The following is a 13,540-nucleotide window of genomic DNA, read 5'->3' on the forward strand; positions in this document are numbered from 1 at the left end:
CGGGTGGGCAGGGCTGCCGTGTTCAGGTTGACCCAGGATCCAACCCAGGCCTCCCATGTGGCTCCAGCATCATGCAGCAGAGCCCTACCTCCTGTGCCACTGTGGCTGGGCCTTCCCTGTGGTTTCTCTTAAGTCCTACATTCATGACTTGGCTGGTTAGGAAGAAATGTTTGAACCACAAATCATGTTATTACTTTCCATGAGTATTAACTACTTTATAACCTGAGACCTACTTTTCTCCTAGAGGAACAAGTTTCTTGTGTCATTCTGAGGTTCCTCATCACAGTCAACTCTACATACATTCACAGTCCACTGAATCATTCTGCGCATCCTGCAAATCCCCCTTCAATCCCAGTCCACCCTCTCAGTCTCTCTGACATTGGGTACTACCCAATTTCTTCTCCAAATCCAGAAACCGAAGTCAACACTGAACAAGTTCCACTTCAAAGAATATGCTAACAAAAGACCCAACGTAGCAAAAACACAATGTGGCAGAGTTCAAAAGAGCTGCTTAAATTCTCTTTTAAACGTGGACATGCACACTATCTTACGCTTAAGATGCAAGGAAATGGGCAGAGAGATAATTGACCCATTCCTCAGAGGACCAGACTGACATCCAGGAAGAAATACAACACAAGGAGCCAGTCGCCTCTCAGCCAGGTCATCCCACCACCCACCACTGCACCCCCAGGCTGTGAAGGCTCCCAGGGACACCACCATCTGGACATGACGTCAGCCCTGAGTGATGACATAGCACTCACCAAAACAACATCTCAAAAGTAACTTACTATGAAATGGGGCTCTGACACTTCTGGTCTTTGGAGAGTCACACCACAATAAAAGCTCACTTCTCCGAGACTGGAGTCAGTTTCTCTACACTCCCGATGAGGCCGGGCAAAAATGTTACCACATGCGCTTAAACTGGCTTTGCACCAAACGCCAGAGAGAGAGATCATCTGCCCACATCCTCGTAACAACTCCAGCCAAATCTCTTTAATTTTTATAAAAAAAAAAAAGGGAAAAAAAGACTTCATCCTAACACAACAGTCTATTGACTTCAAGCCTCTTCACATAGGAAGCAAAAGACTTCCTAATCTCAAGCAAAAAATGCCAGCTATGTGCTCCCACATGGTCCAGCCCTAGGAAGCCATAGGGCACCCAGCCATCACAATAACCTCCCAGCTGATCTACAATTCAATTCTCTTTTGTGCAAAACTCCAGGCATTGTCCAACGGTTCAGATCCAAGATTCAATCCTGGGATGGTTTATCCTGTCCTCGCCCCCTGTCTTCATTCCCTGACCCTGTAAGCAAAGACAGAAATCCAGACAGACTAGACTCTGGTCCAGAGACTGACTGCATAGTTCTAGCTCTCTTCGAGAGAAATGGATTTCCAATAGGACCCAGGAAGTGTGGCCTTCCAGGTACCAGGCACTGGCGGGGGAGGGTGTGGTGAGTGGAGGATGGACAGGGTGGAACCACGAAACCCTCACAAAGTTCCACAGACAAACGTGGATTAAACACATGTGTACCCAAGAAAAGCAAGCCAGTCAGTCACAGTGCGGACAGTTCGGAGCTTTGCAGCAGACACTGCCAGGGTCAGAAGAAACGGCAGAAGGGACCAGCAGTTAGCGTAATGGCTATGTCGCTGAACTCCCATGTAGTTGACCGTGGTTCGAGTCCCAGACCCAGTGGCTTACACTCACGCCAGGCGTGTGTGTGTGCATGCCCAAGATCCTGAGAGGAAAATGGAGGAGAAGGGATTGCGGTGTGGCCATCCCCCGTGGGGGGTGATTTCTCACTTTCTGTCTCTCTGTCTCTCTCTGTCTCTCTGGCAAGCACACGTGCCCTATAGCAAAAACTTCTCAAAAAAAAAAAAAAAAAAGAAGAAGAAACGGCAGAAGATGGATTTGACCTGGGACGTCAGTGAACCTGTCGGTTTCTCTGGAAAATGTCAGTCTCACTTCCTCTGCCCCTTCAGTCTTAATCCTATCATCAGGTTTATTTTTAATTTCTTTATCTGCCAGAGTGTACATGCACTTGTCAGAGAGTGACAGAGAATCAGAGAGAGCGGGGAGGGGAGGAAGTACTTCCTCTGGGGAGTGGACATGCTGTAATCCCTTTTCCACCCTTTCTCCATCCCGTTGGGATTTGGGGCACACTTGCACACATGCCCGGCATGTTTCTCAAACTGCTGGATCTAGGATTCAAATCACTCAGTTGGCCATGTGGGATCTGACTCCCTTAGCCATCAGGTGACAAAGCCCATCCGATTTATTTTTGTGCCCAGCCCTTTTCCCTCCCTCCACAATTCATTGTAAACAAGCTTTTACCAGCATGGAGTACCCGGAAAACACTGGGATGTCGGAAAAGTCATGCCGTATTTTCCTATGCAAAAATGAATCATGACTTTTCCAACGACACAAAAGTGCTTATTTAGGCTTATAAGGAGCTATGAAAATACAGGAGACGAGAGATCATAATGGTTTCCCAATTAGGACATACATTGCTTTGGTAAGCCAAAAGAACTAGATAAAGAGTAATGTATAGAATATAATCCCATTTTTATTACCACCACTGACGAAAAAAGCAGCCATCTTTGTGTATCAATTGCAGCATATGAAATGACTGCTTCTGTAGGTTAAAAATGCTGAACAGGCTGGGCCAGCAGGTGGTGTGGAGGCGTCTTGAACAACCACACCAGGCACTTGTGTGTGTGTACCCCAAATCCCAAGAGGAGAATGGAGAAGAAGGGATTGCAGCATGGCCATCCCCCCTGGGGGGGGGGTGTAATCTCTCACGTTGTTCCTCTCTGATTCTTTCCAGTGAGTACACATACCCTGTAGTAAAACCTAGGGGAAAAAAAAAATAAAAACCTGGTGCAGAGGTTAAGTTCTGCTCCCTAAATTAGCAGGGATTATTAACTGGGCTCCAGGGACCCTCAAGGGGGAGAGGGAACTCATATGTTTCTCTGGGAAAAAATTACCAGTTTACCTTCAACAGTCTCTCATTGAGATGGAGCACTTCCTTCAGCTGTAAACGTGAATCGCAAAGCACGGTACATTAGTAGCATTGTGGTTGCCTCCCAGAGAAACTATAAGTATTTTCATGTCTGCGCTGTCATCGCAAAAATACTGTTTATACTTATGGGGACTTCGGAATTATGACTGGTGTTAGATTCCAGATGCACATTGTCACAAGGGGTCTCCGAATTCATGGGAAATGTTATCATGAAAAAAACTATGCAGAATTCCAAACATTTTTTTGAACCAAAATGAACTCATACTTTCATTCTAATTTTCCGCGAACTTTTTGAAGCTCCCCCTTATATAATGCATTCACAAATAAGCATATATATCACTGTAGCACCACTTTAATATTTTAATGTAATACAAAAATTCAATACCATTGATTTTCTTTGTAGTCATTTTCTTTTAGGCATATAAAAAATTGCTCAGAGCTAGCTGGTAGTGCGGTGGTTAAGGCATGATCTGAGTCCTAGACCTGGCAGCTCCAGAAACATGCCAGGAGTGTGGCATGCCTGTCCAAAATCCCAAGAGTAAAATGGAGGAGATGGAATTGCAGTGTGGCCGTCTACCCTGTTGTACTTTCTTACATTCTGTCTCGCTTACAGAGTACCCACTGGGAATATGGCTCAAGTCTCACTGAGTGGAGCAGAAGAGTGCGACATTCAAGGGAAAGTAATAGTCCATTCACATACTTGTCTGAGCATTCATTCTTTCATTTAGATAACTGACCAATGGTTATTCAATGCCACCTACTATGGTAGGCTCTGAGATGACACCCACGTCCTTATTCTCATGGAGCACTCGTTCCAGCTAGTGAGAAAAAGAGGAAAGAAAATTTTTGAAGAGTCAAATAGGAATGAAGTCACTTGTTCTGGAGAGGCAGCATCATGGAGAAAATCTAGGCCTTAAATCTACATTCATTAGCTTTTTCTAGCCAAAAGGTTACTGGGAGAAAGTAACCGGAGGTTAGGAAATGTCAGTAAAGACGTTCTCGAGTCCAGCTGCAGTGGTCCATAGGTTGGTGCCATTGCATGAGGCTGGGGCTACATGGAAGGCCTAGATTGGTTCCTTGACCCATTAAACAGGCCAGGTGCAGTGGCAAGGTGCCCGTAATCCTAGCTAATGGGGAAACTGGGGCAGGAGAATTGTGACAAGAAAAAGATCTGTCAAAAATATTTCTCTCTCTCATTAAAAAAAAAGAAAAGAAAACAGATGCTCTTCTTAAAAGGAAAAGTGCATGGGGTTGTCCTGAGGACAGTTTACCTTGTTGTATGGTTGCTGGTCTTGCCTAGTAAACTTTCAAGAGAAGTTACCCCTCCATTGTCCCAGATAGTTTCAAGGGCCGGCCCATCTAAAGATGGCAAGGTGAAGGTCTCACTTCTCTGGAGTTTCCATTCTGGTTCAAGAATTCTATGATGCTATCAAATAATCAGAATGTGCAAGGTTGCCTAGATACCTCAGAGCTCCGTTTTCTTGTAAGTACAACAGCAGGGAGAGATCTAGGGTAGGTGACCTCTTCTAACCTGCCGCACGTGCACTGAGAGACTAACTCGTGGGAGAGCTTGGTGATACAGCAATCCAAATCTCTGAACCAGATCATCTGTCTGGGAAGGATGGCAAGGAGAGACAGAACAGGGAAAAGGGGGCTGGAAGCCAAGGATTTCTATCAAGGAATGAGAACTGAGGAAAGGTAACAAGGTTGACTAAGATAAAATCTTATACAGCAAAAGATTTCTCTAAAGGGCCATAACCTCAAAACACAAAAAGATAAACTTTTAAATTTTTTATTTAAATTTTTAAAATTATTACTAGTAGTATTAGTCAATTTTAGCAGAGAGACAGAGAGAGAGGGAGAGTGGGAAAGTAAGCTGCTAGGTCCGGGACTCGAACTGAGTGACCATGTGGGAGTCCAGCATTTTAATCACAATGCCACCTGCCAGCCCCAAAAAGATAAATTTAATAAATCCATATATTTCTTCAGAGAAGTATTACTGTGAAATACTTTTTAAGTTTTTGCCATAGGGTGCATGCATTTGCTGGAGAGGGGCAAGAGAGACAACGAGAGGGAGTGGGGGTGGCCACAACGCAATCCCTTCTCCTCCATTCTCCTCTCAGGATTTTGGGCATGCACACACACATGCCTGATGTGTTTCTCAAACCACTGGGTCCAGGACTTGAACCTCGAAGTCAGCCATGTGAGATCCATACTACCTGCTGGCCCTCTTAAAATATTCCAGGACCAGCAGTTGGCATAATGGCTATGTCACTGGACTCCCATGTACTTGACCGCAGTTCGAGTCCCAGACCCGGTGGCTTAAACTCAGGCCAGGTGCGTGTGCGTGCACACGCGTGCGTGTGTCTGATCCCAAGAGGAAAATGGAGGAGAAGGAATTGAAGTGTGGCCATTCACCCAGGGGGTGATTTCTCGCTTTCTGTCTCTCTGTCTCTGTCTTTATGGCCAGCGCACGTACCCTATAGCAAAAACCTCTCCAAAAAAATTTTATTTTCTAAAAGTTAATTTCAGTAAATCTAGGATCCATGTAGCAGTATCAACATACATGCTTACTGAATGTATGAAACTCCCCTCTTCCCCAGAACTCTCAGCCTCCTCATCTGTCCCAGCCCTGGCTGGCCTCTCTTCACCATTTCATATTCAGCCTCCTCCATTCTGTCTAAACATCCTGCTTTGGAAATGCTGACGCTTGGGACCAGCAGATGGAATATCAGTTATGTTGCTGGACTCCCATGTAGTCAACTGCGGTTCGAGTCCTGGACCCAGTAGACTCCCACGTAGTCAAGTGCAGTTCATGTCCTGGAGCCGGTAGCTTAAAACTCACACAGGGCGCGTGTATGCCCAAAATCCCAAGAGAAGAATGAAGGAGAAGGGATTGCAGTGTGGCCATCTCCCCTGAGGGGTGATTTTTTTGCTTTCTATCTCTCTTTCTCTGCAGTGAGCGCACATGCCCTGTAGCAAAAATCTCTCTCTTAAAAAATAAAAAGTGGCAGGGGCCAGTAGGTGGCATGGTGGTTAAGGTGCTGAACACTCCCACATGGTTAACCATGGTTCAAATCCTGGACCTGGTGGCTTGCTTTCTCATTTTCCCTCTCATTCTCTGTCTCTCTGGTCAAATTAAATGAATAAATAAATAAAAATTAAAATAAATAATTATTTTTTAAAAAGAAGTGGTGAAACTCAATGCTGGAAATCAACCTCATGAAGAGGCAGACAGCAACGCTTTGTGGAATTAAAGTGATATATAATTAGATATGTAATAATACACATAAATCAGAATCAACCTAGATAATCTGGAGTATTACCTTTGTTAGTTTTTTCCCCATGATAATGGTTTCCACTTTTTTCAAGGAAGTTTTCTCAAAAAGCTTTATTTTTTCATTATGCCTCCTTCCAACAAGTATTTAAAACAAATGACACAGAACTGGGTTTACTTAGACAACACAAAAATGTGTCTGATAAAAGTTTACAATCTACTAGGCTAGATAAGAAGCTCAGATAACTATGTGGCAAGGAAGTCATAGCCAGGGACCAGCAGTTAGCGTAATGGCTATGTCACTGGACTCCCATGTAGTCGATCGTGGTTCGAGTTCCGGACCCAGTGGCTTAAACTCACGTCAGGCACATATACGTACATGCCCAAGATCCTGAGAGGAGAATGAAGGAGAAGGGATTGCAGCGTGGCCATCCCCCCTGGGAGGCGATTTCTTGCTTTCTATCTGTCTCTCTCTTTCTGGCAAGCGCATCCACCCTATAGCAAAAATCTCTCCCCTCCCAGAAAAAAAGAGAAGAACGTCATAGCCATTTCAAATAAAGGAGAGGGAGGATAAAAAGAGAGGAGAAATGGTCAGGCACAAGCCAATTCCACACAGGTCTGGAGAGTAGAATGAGACTTGGGTCCAGCAGATGGTGTAATAGTTACGTTGTTAGACTCCCACATGGTTGACCATGGTTCGAGTCCAAGACCTGGCAGCTTAAAACTCATGCCAGGCACGTGTGCATATGTGCCCAAGATCCCAAGAGGAGAGTGGAAGAGAAGGGATTGCGACATGGCCATTCCCCATGGGAGTGATTTCTCACTTTTTGTCTCATCGTTCTGGTGAGCATATGCACCCTATAGCAAAAATCTCTCTCAAAAAAAAAAAAAAATTGAGGACGATAAGGAGGAACTGAGTTCCAGGGAGGCAGAGATCAGTTTGGAGGTGAAAAGAACTTCTGTTCAACTCCAGCTATTCAAAATCAAGAGCTGCAGGACTATGTGGTAAATGCTAAGTCACTGGATGTTTTCATTCAAATGAAATTTGGATAATGTATTAAGCATATTGTGGAAGACAGCTCATATATTTCCACCTATTCTTAGCAAGTTTGGACATAAAAAGAGCTCTTCAAACTCTTTCCAGCTCTGTGTCCCTTATTCTACCAACAGAGCACAGAGTTACCAAGAGGGTCTCCCACTAGAAGCATCAACACCTCATGCAAAATTTCTTGGGAAAGCAAATAATTTTTTATTCATTTACTGGATTTCATATATCTAAGAGTCCTTAAAACAACTATCAACAGCAGCAACAAATGTAGAATGAAAGATAAGATGCCTTAATAGGACCCCACCTGGTGACCACACTTATCAAAGTGTGGTTTGTGCGACATAACTTCAGGCATGGAAAGATTCCGACAGGGCTCCCTGGCCACTAACCACTCCATATCTTGGGGCTGAATTTGCTCTTCACTTGTGAGGTTAACATGACAAAGATAAGTTAGAGCAGATGTTCCCTGGTTCGTTACATGAGTTCCTCTCCCTTTCAAGTGTTCATCCACAGGTAGGAGGCTTGATCTCATCCCAGCGAGGAATTCAATCAGCCAGGCCACCTAGGAAGAGTCTATATATGTTTTCAAGTTTAGCAGCCAAAGCACCCAAAGCTCTCAAGAACTGAAAGCTCAGGTCCCCCAACTGAACGACTGGCTGAAAGGGGATTTCTCAGGCCAGTTGCTTTGATTTCACAAGTTGGCCTGTCTTTGGCCTCAATACACCAAATGGTGATGTCATTTAATGCTGTTGCAAAACAAGATGCTCAGGGTCCCGGAGAACTTGAGGTTTTCTTTTGGCCACCCAGAAGTTGAAGTCATCCAGGAAGTTGCCTGTTGGTCCCTGACCAACTCATCTGCCAAAGGAAAGCTGGTCAGTATCCAGGAAACACCAGGCCCAGCCCTGGAGCCCCTAGTTTTCCTTCTGTGGCTACTGCAGTCTCTTGGCCACAGCTGTGATCAGAGCTGCTCCCTTTCCACTGCCGTCTTCCGATAGTATGAAAGTCACATCACATTTAGGGGCTAGTTCTTTCACGGTCTCTTGCAATATCCGAGAAAAGCTATGAAAAAGAGGGAGAAACAGCCTCAGTCTTTACACATGGGATCGGCATATAATAAATGATTCTAATCTAGGTTGTTTCTTCCAGGCTGCCTCCCACTACTCTATATAGCTTCTTAAACAGTTGTTTAAAATTTACCTTTAATTGGACCAGTTGCCAGGGACTTTTACACACAGAATATCAATGCAGAACAAAACTTATTTGAAGATGTTAGCATCTCTACCACACAAAAAAAATCAGTGCTAGGAACCAGCAGTTAGCGTAATGGCTATGTTGATGGACTCCCACATAGTTGACCGCGGTTCGCGTCCTGGACCCAGTGACTTAAAACTCATGCCGGGTGCGTGTGCGTGCATGCCCAAGATCCCGAGAGGAGAATGGAGGAGAAGGGATTGCGGTGTGACCATCCCCCCTGGGGGGTAATTTCTCGCTTTCTGTCTCTCTGTCTCTCTCTGTCTGTCTGGCGAGCACACGCGCCCAATAGCAAAAACCTCTCCAAAAAAAAAAAAAATCAGTGCTCAAAAGTTAAGAAATTTGTCCAAGTTTGTACAACTAGTAAGTTTATTAGTATTTGACTCAGTCCTGTCTTTTTCCACACCACACCCTTTTTTATTCAAATCTCCCAACTTCTTATTTTGAATATTTTTAAGTTATAGCCAAGTTGAAAGAATAGTAAGGTGAGCATCTGTACACCCTCAGCCAAGATTCAACAAAATTAAAATGTCACCGTATTTGCTTTATCTGTTCATCATTCACCCATCCCCCTCTCTGCTCATTATTTTTTCCCTAAAGCACACAGTCTTAATCATAGTGATACTTGTCTTCTCTCAACTATCTTTTGAGATATTAAATCCATTTCAATGCATGGCTTGTGGGTCAGAGTTATTGAGCCAGTTCTGGGAGCTGGAGTGTGGGGTGGGGAGTGTCAAAGAATGTTTACTAGAGGCCTGGGCATCTAGACCTCAGGTCTGGGAATCCTGGATTATCATGAAGAATACAGACGGTCACCATCTCTGAGGGCTGGCATGCCAAAGCCATTCTAAACCTGACTCTAATGGTGGGTGATGCCAGATCAACCACTAATTCTCCCTAGAGCTCTGCCAGTTAAGTGGAAGGAGAAGGTTTGATGTCTCACTGGAGACACCGTAAGATAGTTAGCTCAAACTGCCTAGGAGAAAGGAAATAATGGCCTGGCAATCACCAATCAATCAAGTCTTTTTCCCCCATATTTTGTGTGTACAATTCAGTAGTTTTTCATAATTTGCAAAGTTGTGCAACTATCACTGCTATCTAATCTCAGAACATCTTCAATACCCTAGAAAGAAAACCCATACTCATTAGTAGACATTCCCCATTTCTACCAACACCCAGGAGCCACTGGCAACCATTAATCTATTTTCTAGATCTCTAGATTTGTCCATTCCGGACATCTATTATAGTGGAATCATATATAAACTTTTATGTCTGATTTCTTTCACTTAGCATAATGTTTCAAGGTTCAGCAATGTAGTATCCATCTGGATCTTATGCATTTTTACAGCTGAATAATATTCCCTGTGCATATACACATAACACATTTTATCTATGAATTCATCAATTGATGGATACTTGTGCTTTTTCTACTTTTTGGCTATTACGAATTATGCTGTTGTGAACATTCACGTACAGATTTTTATGTGAATATATGTTTTCAATTTTCTTGGGTACAACTAGGAATGAAATTGCTAAGTCATCTAGTAGCTCTATGTTATTTTAAGATTTTTAAAGTATTTTTTGTTTTGGTTTTTGGTTTTATTGGCCATAGGGTGTGTGGGCTCACTAGAAAGAGACAGAAAGAAAAAGTGAGAGGGAAAGTGAGGAACCACCCATGAGGAGGGGTGGCCACTCCACAATCTGTTCTCCTTTTTCTCCTGGGATTTTGGGCACAGATGCACATGCACCTGTCATGGTTATCAAGTCACTAGGTCTGGGACTCGAACTGCAATCAGTCATATAGAAGTCCAGCACCTTAACCACCATGCCACCTATGTTGCTGGCCTCCTATGTTCACTTTTTTTAGGAATTGCCAAACTACTTCCCAAAGTGGCCACATTATTTTACTTTCTCAGCATCATCAAATCCTTATCAACACTTGTCACTGTCTATGTCCTTATTACCGTCATCCTAGTGGGTATGAAGTGGTATCTCATGGTTTAGATTTTAATTTCTCTAGTGACTGATACTGAATAACTTTACATTTGGTTATTGATCATTTTCGTTTCTTTTTTTGGGGAGATGTCTATTTAAATTCTTTGCCAGATTGGTAATTTGGTTGTCTTTTTACTGTTGAGTTCTAAGTGTTCTTTGTATGTTCTTGATACAAGGTCTTTATCTGATACGACTTGCAAATATTTTCTCCTGTTCTGTGAGTTTTCACTTTTTAAAATACAATCTTTCTTCCCCATTTGTAATATTTATTTACTTGTTTAGATATGCCTCATTATGTCATAATCCTCCTGCAACAACATCTTGAGTAGCTGAAGTCACAGGCACGTGCCACCAGGCCTGGCCTTTACAGGAATTGAACCCAGTCTGGGTTCATCTTTTCATTTTCTTATGGTGTACTTGAAACAAACAAACAAAATTTTAATTTTATTTAAGTACAATGTATCTTATTCTTCTATTATCACTTGTGCTTTTGATGTCATATTTAAAAAAATCATTGCCAAACCAAGGTCACACAGATTTATATCTATGTTTTCTTTAAAGAGTTCTATACTAGGCCAGCCACTGTCATGGTAGTTAAAGTGGCTGTGTCCCACATAGTCATCTAAGCACTTTTGAGTCCTGCATCCAGCAGCTTGAAAAACACATCAGGTGCATATGCATGTGTGCCCAAAATCTAGAGAGGAAAATAGAAGAGAAGGGATTGCAGTATGGCCATCTCACTTTCCCACTCTTTCTGTCTGTCTCTCCAGCAAGTACATAATGCCCTACAGCAAAAATAAAAAACACAGAGAGAGAGAGAGTTCTATAGTTTTAACTCTTACATTCAGATCTTTGATCCATTTTGAGCTAATATTGCAGGTGATGTGAGGTAGGGGTCCAACTTCATGTTTTTGCATGTGGATAGTTGTTGCACCAGTTGTTGCACCATTTGTTGAAAAGACTTTCTTTCACATTGAGTTGTCTTACACCCTTGTCAAAAGTCATTTGACCATAAATACAAGGGTTTATTTCTGGACTATGAATTCTAGTCCATTGATCTATAGGTCTATCCTTATGCCCATACCATAGTGACTTGATTATTGAGTTTTATAAGCTTTTAAATCAGTAAATATCAGTATTCCAACTTTTCTTACTTAAGATTTTTTGGGTTAATCTAGGTCCCTTCCACTTTCACATGAATTTTAGGAGTGCATTGTCAATTTCTGCAAGGAAATCAGCTGAGCCATTGACGAGGATTAGGTTGACTCTGTAGAGCATTTGGGGAGTACTGCCATCATAATAATATTAAGTCTTCCAATCTTTGAACATGGAGTGTCTTTTCATTTCTTTAGATCTTCTTTTACTTCTTTCAATGTTTTACAGTTTTCAGAGTAAAAGTTTTGTGTTTCTTTTAAGTTTATTCCTAATTTTTTTGGTTTTGTATGTAGACGCTATTATAGATGGAATTGATGTCTTAATTTCATTTTGGGGCTATTCATTGCAAGGGTATAAAAGAATCACTGATTTTTGTATGTTGACCTTGAATCCTGAACCTTACTCAACTTATTAGTTCTAGTAGGTTGTGTGTGTGCATGTGTGTGCATGAGCGTCTACAGGTCTTCTATATACAAAAATCATGTCATATGCAAATAAAGCAAGTTTCACTTTTGCCCTTCCACTCTGGATGCCTTTTATTTCTTTTTCTTGCTTAAATACCCTGGACAGACTTACTCTTTATTTTCCTTTTGGTGGTCATATCTTTTTAATCTGTTTCCTATAAGCCTCTCTCCTAAATTAAGACTTGACTGAGAGACAAAAATCAAATGACCACCTGGAAGCAGAACTAGAGGCAGCATAATGCTGGGAGTGGGGTAAAAGTGGTCCTCCTTATCTTATCCCTGACCTTGAGGGAAAAGCACCAGCTCTTTCATTATTAAATATAACGTTAGCCATGGGCTTTCATAGATGCTCTTTGTTAGGTTATGGAATTCTTTCATTCTTAATTCGTTGAGTTTCTTGCTTTTATCATTAGAACAGTGTTGGTTTTATTAAATGCTTAGTCTGCACCTATTGAAACAATCATGTGATTTTTTTCTTTTCCTTTAGTCAAGTCTGGCTTTAAGGGAGCATTTGCAGGAATCAGACCAAAACTGTGTGTTGCTTAGGGAAAACCCAAGAGAAAATAGTAGCCAATTACTTTGGATAACTAATCACATCACAGGGAGGGTTAAGGATCAAGGGTTACAGTGATAATACATTCATGAATACATTCAGCATAACTGGAAATTTTCATAAGTTTGTTATTACTTTTTCTCCTCACCAAAACAAAATGTAAAACATTGATTAAAAATTGGGGCCAGCAGGTGGTGTGGTGGTTAAGGCACTGGACATTCCCACATGGCCGACCACGGTTAGAGTCCTGGACCTGGCGACTTCCTTTCTCGCTTTGTCTCTCTCATTCTTTCTGGTCAAATTAAAATAAATGAATGACTAGATAAAATTAAATAATTCTTTTTAAAAAATCTCTTTTTTAAAAAAATAAATAACAGCCATTATGAATAAAAATTTTCTTTCTTTTTTTAAGAGAGCTTTTTTCTATAAGGTGCATGTGTTCACTGTAGAGACAGAGAGACAGAAAGTGATAAATCACTCCCCAGGGAGGATGGCCACATTGTAATTCCTTCTCCTCCATTTTTCTCTTAGAATTTTGGGCATCCACACACATGTCCCGATGTGAGTTTTAAGTAACCAGGTCTAGTACTCGAACACAGTTGACTACGTGGGAGTCCAGCAATGTAACCATTACGCTAGCTGCTGGCCCCTAAAGATTTTCTGATGTGCCACACACTCTGTAGACACTACAAGGAGGCTTCAAAAACTCTATATAAAATGGAATTAAAATACAAGTTTATGGGCGTGGTGGCACCCGCCCTATGGCAAAAGTACAAGT

The 13,540-nt window shown here is 42.1% G+C and overlaps 1 protein-coding gene across 1 annotated transcript in view; it reads right to left on the reverse strand.

The window, feature by feature from the left end:
- Nucleotides 1-7,529: 7,529 nt before the first annotated feature.
- HKDC1 (hexokinase domain containing 1) overlaps nt 7,530-13,540 on the reverse strand; it is a 52,912-nt gene continuing 46,901 nt past the window's right edge. Inside the window, exon 18 of the mRNA XM_006148931.3 lies at nt 7,530-8,403. Within this exon, the coding sequence (XP_006148993.2) occupies nt 8,274-8,403 (130 nt within the window). The 3' untranslated portion in view covers nt 7,530-8,273. The remainder of the gene's footprint in view (nt 8,404-13,540) is intronic.

Source organism: Tupaia chinensis, unplaced genomic scaffold, assembly GCF_000334495.1.
Source record: "Tupaia chinensis unplaced genomic scaffold, TupChi_1.0 Scaffold000250_1, whole genome shotgun sequence".
Lineage (NCBI taxonomy): Eukaryota > Metazoa > Chordata > Mammalia > Scandentia > Tupaiidae > Tupaia > Tupaia belangeri.